This window comes from Camponotus floridanus, unplaced genomic scaffold (assembly GCF_003227725.1).
Source record: "Camponotus floridanus strain SB8 unplaced genomic scaffold, Cflo_v7.5 scaffold454, whole genome shotgun sequence".
NCBI classification, from domain to species: Eukaryota; Metazoa; Arthropoda; class Insecta; order Hymenoptera; family Formicidae; genus Camponotus; species Camponotus floridanus.
Genome location: NW_020229608.1, coordinates 1 through 6,873, shown reverse-complemented (window position 1 = coordinate 6,873; position 6,873 = coordinate 1). Strand labels below are relative to the sequence as shown.

General features: G+C 31.0%; 1 protein-coding gene across 2 annotated transcripts; it reads left to right on the top strand.

Annotated features, from left to right (window-relative positions):
* The first annotated feature begins 1,645 nt into the window (after window positions 1-1,645).
* Window positions 1,646-6,043, top strand: LOC105248153 (ubiquitin thioesterase OTU1). 2 transcript variants are annotated; one of them, XM_011252784.3, is made up of 5 exons: window positions 1,646-2,301; window positions 4,475-4,616; window positions 4,973-5,289; window positions 5,476-5,732; window positions 5,867-6,043. In XM_011252784.3, exons 1-4 carry the CDS (start codon window positions 2,059-2,061, stop codon window positions 5,692-5,694), a joined length of 921 nt encoding a protein of 306 aa, XP_011251086.1. In that variant the 5' UTR covers window positions 1,646-2,058; the 3' UTR covers window positions 5,695-5,732; window positions 5,867-6,043. The 2 variants fall into 2 exon arrangements, with proteins under 2 accessions (XP_011251086.1, XP_011251085.1); XM_011252783.3 differs by lacking the exon at window positions 5,867-6,043 and having other exon boundaries at window positions 1,647-2,301; window positions 5,476-5,860.
* Window positions 6,044-6,873: the final 830 nt, after the last annotated feature.

Genomic DNA, 6,873 nt, shown 5'->3' with positions numbered 1-6,873 from the left:
CGAAAAATAAGCACACTACGAAAAAATGGTTAGAATCAAAATTTCGTCATTTCGAGGGGAACGTACAATGACGTTAAAATCAGCCCCCCCCACCCCTCCCCCTGGGCGGTGAGGGGGGGCAAGTTTGAAATCTTAAATGGGAACCCCTATTTTTCATTGCATATTCTTGTAGCTTATCTCGAGAGTTTTCCAAAATACTATAATTAAGTACCTTTTTATTAAGTACTTTTTGAGTTATAAGGCTTGAAATAATTTCTTAATTTTACATAAACCATAAAATATCTAGTAAACCATTCATTTTTCGATTATCTTACCTTCATACTTTTATGTACAAAATAATGACAGGAATCAATTGATGTAAAGAAAACACATAGTTGTTTCTAAGAAAAAATATGTAATTTGCAATTAACAATTCCATATTTTTTCTTAAAAACAACTGTATGTTTTCTTTACACCAATTGATTCCTCTCATTATTTTGTACATAAAAGTATGAAGGTAAGATAATCGAAAAATGAATGGTTTACTAGATATTTTATGGTTTATGTAAAATTAAGAAATTATTTCAAGCCTTATAACTCAAAAAGTACTTAATAAAAAGATACTTAATTATAGTGTTTTAGAAAGTTCTCGAGATAAGCTACAAGAATATGCAATGAAAAATAGGGAGTTCCATTTAAGATTTCAAACTTGCTCCCCCTCACCGCCCAGGGGGAGGGGTGGGGGGGCTGATTTTAACGTCATTGTACGTCCCCCTTGAAATGACGAAATTTTGATTCTAACCATTTTTTCGTAGTGTGCTTATTTTTCGAGTTATTTGGCTGCCTAAGTTAAAATGGGTCACCCTGTATATACATATACACAAAAAATATTTTTTGTATATATTAATTATTTATTTTATACATGTAAAAAGTAATACATTATTTTATTTTAAACTATGCATCATCATCGATTTGCTATCGTAATATTTACGATTAATTAATACAGTTTTTTTGTTTTTAAATTTTAGTCTTAAGCTAACAAATTTTTAAAATAATTTTTGACGCAAATTATGACAGTTAAGAATATGATCTGCTGGAACAAAATTAAATTTATCAAGTAAAAATTCATTTAAATTTACTCTATACATGATCTTAAAACAGAGACTATATATTTTTTAATTTTAAAAATATTTCAAATGTTGGTTTATTAATAAAGTATAAAGTATTTTCCTTATAACATCTAAAACGGCTTTTTCATTGACGCTAGAAACCAGCGGCAAATGGGGATCTAGCCATCTTACATGCCTCATATTCCGTTGCAGTAGACATTTCTTTCCCCTCACCCTTTGAGCTTTACCCCCGCAGCAATACACTCTGTCCTGTATTTCTTACATTCATGCACTCGACACTCATTTTCAGTTTCAAAACACGTCACATGACCAAAAAATGACGAATTGGTATCTTTATTTTTAATCACGTAATGTCTTTGAAATTGAGTAGCATGAAAATACGCCTTTAAGTACGCCGAATGCGGCCAATCACATCGTACGGGAATATCCATACTTGTCGATTTTCTGATTGGCCGACGCGAAAAACTCGCTTCGGTAAAATCCTTCCCAAAAACATTGTTGAACAAATATTTCAAGATGGTAATTCAAAAAAAAAATCTACAAATGAATTCAAGAATAACTTATCATGATTATATTCTCGTGAATTACTGTCAATAATATTCGTTATGCCAAAAATTCTAGCCTCTGGGATTACCGTTTAGTCGAACGAGCCGATTGGCTGTCGGATAGAGAACTTCCCAAGAGAGGATCCCAAAAATCTCAAGCTCGGCAACTTCACTTCGCTCGCGTAAATTCGCGATAATCAGCGGCCGGCTGTCAGTAGCTTGCTGTTATCACGAATCCTGGCACGATAACGATGCGCTTTCGCAGACGTAGGTGAGATCGAGCGCGACGTTGACAGGAGCAAGGGTGCCGCGAAGGCACGTGCGGATCAGCTGATTGGCGGAGGGCTCCGAGACCGAGAGCTGTCACACATCCGTCGTCTTCAGTCGCAGGCGAAATCATCGTCATGGCGGGCTTTGTACTCCGGGTGAAGACCAAGTCGGGTCAGAAAATCGTTAATGGCCTCGCTCCCCACGATAAAGTGTTCCAACTGAAGGCGAAGCTCGCCGAGCTTACCGGGGTACCCGTCGCCGCCCTCCACGTGCTCTCCGGTTTCCCACCCAAGCCTGTCAATCTGGACGCGACCGACGCCACCATCGAACGCATCGGCATCATCTCCGGGGACACCCTCATCGTCGAGGAGAAACAGGTTCGTGCAATCGGGTAAACAGTGTTTGCTGGTATTTAGATAAAATTAAGATAGATAAAGAAATGAATCATCTTTATCTTTAACTAGATGAAGAAATACAAAGTATCTTTATCTTTATCTTAGATGAAAAATATATGTCATCTTATCTAAAAATTGTCTAAGATGACGTTTTTATTATGCAAAAGAGTTTTCCAGGCAAGCTTCTAAAAATCTATCTAAAATATCTAAAATATATTGTTTATATTATTATTATTATTATTAATATATTATAAATATATTATAAATATAAATTAATAAATAAATATTTATCATATCATTTATATACCTTTTTGCTATTATTTCTTTATAATATTAAATATTCTTTAGGAAAAGAGAAAGAATATGTGTTTATGATTTTATAATATTTTTAATATCCCATTTATAATTTGCGTCACATTTTTTACAAATATTTATAGTCTTCTAAAATAAACAAAAATATCTAGATAATTATCTAGATTATCGCAATAATTATCTCATCTTTCATTTAGATTAAGTAAAAGCAAAATCATCTTTATCTCATCTAAAATAAATTTACAGATTTTTATCTTTATCTAGATAATTTTGAAATTATCTACAGCAAATACTGCGGGTAAATAAAGAGACGTACACTCGTCTTTTTTTTTTTTTTTTGAGTACGCTTAGGTAAGTATACATAGGACATTATGTAATTGATTGCATTAATATTTCGACGAACAATTATTAGGTGTACTATAATAAATTTTCTACTATTTTTGATGAAATTTAATTTATGTTTGAAAACTGATAAGTCAATTTTTTATCTTTTTATACACCTCGTCCATCTCAGCGCAGTGGCTTCGCCATCCTATCTTTATTTTATTTTGATTGTTATCTATCAACCACTTTTATTAATTTTAATTATGAAATTTTATGTTTAGTGACAAATTATACTTATTTATTATGTTAATTACTTATTTATAAATTATACTTCGTGAAAATAATCTCTGTCATTTTTCAGGATTTTCTTCCAGCTTTCAAGCAAATTATAAATTCTGGATCAGTAGAATAAATTCTGGTCTATACTTGCAATGAATTTATTTATTATCAAGTTATTTTCTTATTTTTTTGACATTTCTGAATTTTTTTAGCAGATATAACATGCTACGTTAATTAGAAAAAATTACTATTTAATGGTGCTATGTCCATTAAACATGCGAATGAAGTAAAAGATCCTCTCTAGCCAAGTTTCAATAATATATTCTTGATCAATTGATATTGAGCAAGATAGTTGGGTATGATTTACTACGAATTATTTGAACTAGCTGAAACAATTATTGTAGATTCCTATTGTCGCTAGTTATTTTAAGCAAAAAGTTGAAAAGAAAATGACCCTTTAGAGGGAAAGATTGTTACTCAGTTAAATTTTTGCTTGTACTGTTTGCCTCATATGGCAGAATTGATCAGGGGTACATTATTGAGACTCCAATAAATTGAATATAGTATATTCAATTATATCATCATTCAATTATATCATATTCATAATTGAATATAGTATCTTCAGACTGTTATTTATTTTGGTTGATAAAGTATGTTTTGCCTGGCAGAAAATTTAGAAATGTCAAAGAAATAAGATAATTATTTGATGAATCCATCGCAAGTAAAGATTATAGTTTCTATTGATTCAGAATTTAAACTTATATCAAAAGATGAAAGAAAGCTGAAAAATTATTTTCATAATTGTTCTGTACATGTCTAATTGCTCAATAAACATTGAATTATATAAAAAATAGTGGAAAAAACTTATTTATACATCTAATATAATGTGATGATAATCTCTTCCTGAAAATGGCAATTTTTTTTAAATAAATTCTATTAAGAAATCTATCCTTATCTTAAATAACAAATTCCTCTTTTTTTTACATTTTTCTCTTTTTAAAACTAAAAATATTAATATATAAAAATATTAATATATAAAAATTAATATATAAAAATATTAATATAGAATATTAAAACTCACAATCTGAAAATTATTTCAGTTATTCCTGTTTTTATTTAAACATGAATGTATGACGAATAAAATTATTTTTGTCATATTAGGAGATATTCATATTTAATTATTTTATTCAATGTCAAAAATCAAGAGAAAAATTATCTCATATAAGCATCATGTTTACAGATCATGTTTAGATCCAACGATTTTGGACGATCACACATTGTCGATCAGGAAAGTTTCGCCAATGCTCCCGGTGTGCTTATGAGGAAAGTCGTGCCTGCAGACAACTCTTGCCTCTTCACCAGTGTGGGCTATGTTTTGAATGGTGAGGAAATATTAAAAGACATTTAAAATATAAAGTAAATCAAATATCCAAAACAAAAGGTTTAAATAATTTTTTTTCAATATGAAAAAACAAATGTTAAAAATATATTTGTATAACATAATTGCAATTTCAAAAAGCAAATATTAATAAATAGTAGTTTAATAAATTTTAATAAATAGTAAATATTACATTTTCAAGAACTGTATAAATTAGACGTATAAATACTAAATGAAAATGGGGCAAAGTAATAATTCAGGAATAATTTTAAGATTGCATTTGTAAAAGAAAATATAATATTTAATAAATATTTTAGAAAGCTATAAATTATAATAATTGCTGCTTTAATACTTCTTCAGGGAAGGTTGACACCAGCTGTGCCAGTTTCATGAGAGAGATTATAGCAAACGCGGTGGCAGCTGATCCGGACGAATATTCGGAAGCATTTCTGGGCAGACCGAATGCTGATTATTGCAAATGGATCCTCAAAGCAGATTCCTGGGGCGGCGCCATCGAGTTGTCAATCCTGTCCAAGTTCTATGGCTTAGAGATAGCGGTGATTGATAGCATTAATGCAATTATTAACAGATTTGGCGAGGACCAACATTACGCCCAACGGGTTTTTCTCATATTTGATGGCATCCACTATGATCCACTTTATCTGGAGCCGCTTGACGTAAGTTTCTTTAATTTACTATCAATATTTGAAGTTTTCTTAGCGCAAATCGTCTGAGATTTTATCAATATCTAGAAGAATTAAGCGATTTTGTCCTTTCTTCTGAATATTTAAAAAGAATTCTCTCAATCTTTAGAATTAATTTCTTTTGCTGACGATTTTGTGACTTTTACGCGTCTTTATCAGAGCGGCAGCATTCAAACGATCTTTCCTACTGAAGATGAAAGGATGTTGCTGGAAGCTGCCCAGCTCGCGAGAGAAGCAAGATCGAGTCGTCAGTTTACGGATGTACAAAAGTTCACTTTGATGTGCATCGACTGCAAAATTAGACTGAACGGACAGGCGGCGGCGCAACAGCACGCTAAGGACACTGGTCACACGAATTTTGGCGAAGTGGCAGCGTAGCCTCCTCACATCGTCTGCTCATATTATCAAATTCTTCGGTGATTATCCTTGACCCTAAACAGTATACAGCGAGAGAGATTTTTTCTTCGCTTCGGAAATACTCCGAATGTCCTTGATTTATTCATTTATTCATACTGCTGCAACAATTTAATATAAGTACTTATTACTGCAGATTTTTTTTGTATAACAAAAATCGAACGATGGGAAGTTTCATGCTTATGCTGGAAAAAGAGAGAAAAAGAGAAGAGCACATGAGTGATATTATGAATTGTATTGAAACGTATATTTTGTGCAATTATATGCTAGGTAATAATTTTAGTAATTATTATATATTTTTTAGGTAATTGTATTTAAATTTTTTTTATTAATCTGTGTGTGTGTGTGTGTATGTGTGTGTGTGTATATATATGTATGCGCGTATTTGTCACAACAAAGATAAGGACTCTATGGTTCATTACTGCCATGATATTTAATAACTCCAAATCCTCTATGCGCGCGAGCGTTTGCGTGTGTTAATATATATATATTTATCCAGAATTATATTTTAAGAATATTTATGCAATATATTGTTTGATTTATATTATAGGGCAATTTTGTATAAAATATATAAGGATATTTTATACTGTTTAGGATTAAAGAAATGCCGTTTCATAGCTAGATGCAACAAGAGCATGTTTTCTACTCGAGCAAAACAATTTACGAATAGCTACACTATTTATTAGGGCGAATCGTTTGCGATGCACTCTTTTTATTGAGGATTGTTAATACACATAATACACAAGTTATTGATTTTGATTAAATATCGTTTTGTTTTCGATCTCCTATTTCACATAGAATACGTCTGAAAAGACGTATGTACATTATATTCTAAATTTTAATGTCTCCTTGCAAATATTCTCTGCAAATATTTTTAAAAATTCTTTTATTTCTTTATTACAAACATTCAATTAATATAACTTTATATTTGCATTTATACATGTATGAATATTGAAATATTTGACTTTGTCCGAATATACTTAAGACGTTCAGATAAGTATTCTTAATATTAAATCCGATATTGAGGTCAATTTTTTCTACATAAGAGCTGCCACTTTCTAGATAAAATGTCATATGGACGCAGAGTTCTATATGCTGTCTTCTTCTTCTTCTTCTTCTTTCTTCTTCTTCTTCTTTCCTTCT

Bases quoted from the DNA above. Each gene is read 5' to 3' on its own strand.
- LOC105248153 (XM_011252784.3), top strand. From the start codon at position 2,059: ATGGCGGGCTTTGTACTCCGGGTGAAGACCAAGTCGGGTCAGAAAATC. The intron at 4,617-4,972 runs GTGAGGAAATAT...ATACTTCTTCAG, and splicing joins TGTGGGCTATGTTTTGAATG to GGAAGGTTGACACCAGCTGT. The intron at 5,290-5,475 runs GTAAGTTTCTTT...CGTCTTTATCAG, and splicing joins TTTATCTGGAGCCGCTTGAC to AGCGGCAGCATTCAAACGAT.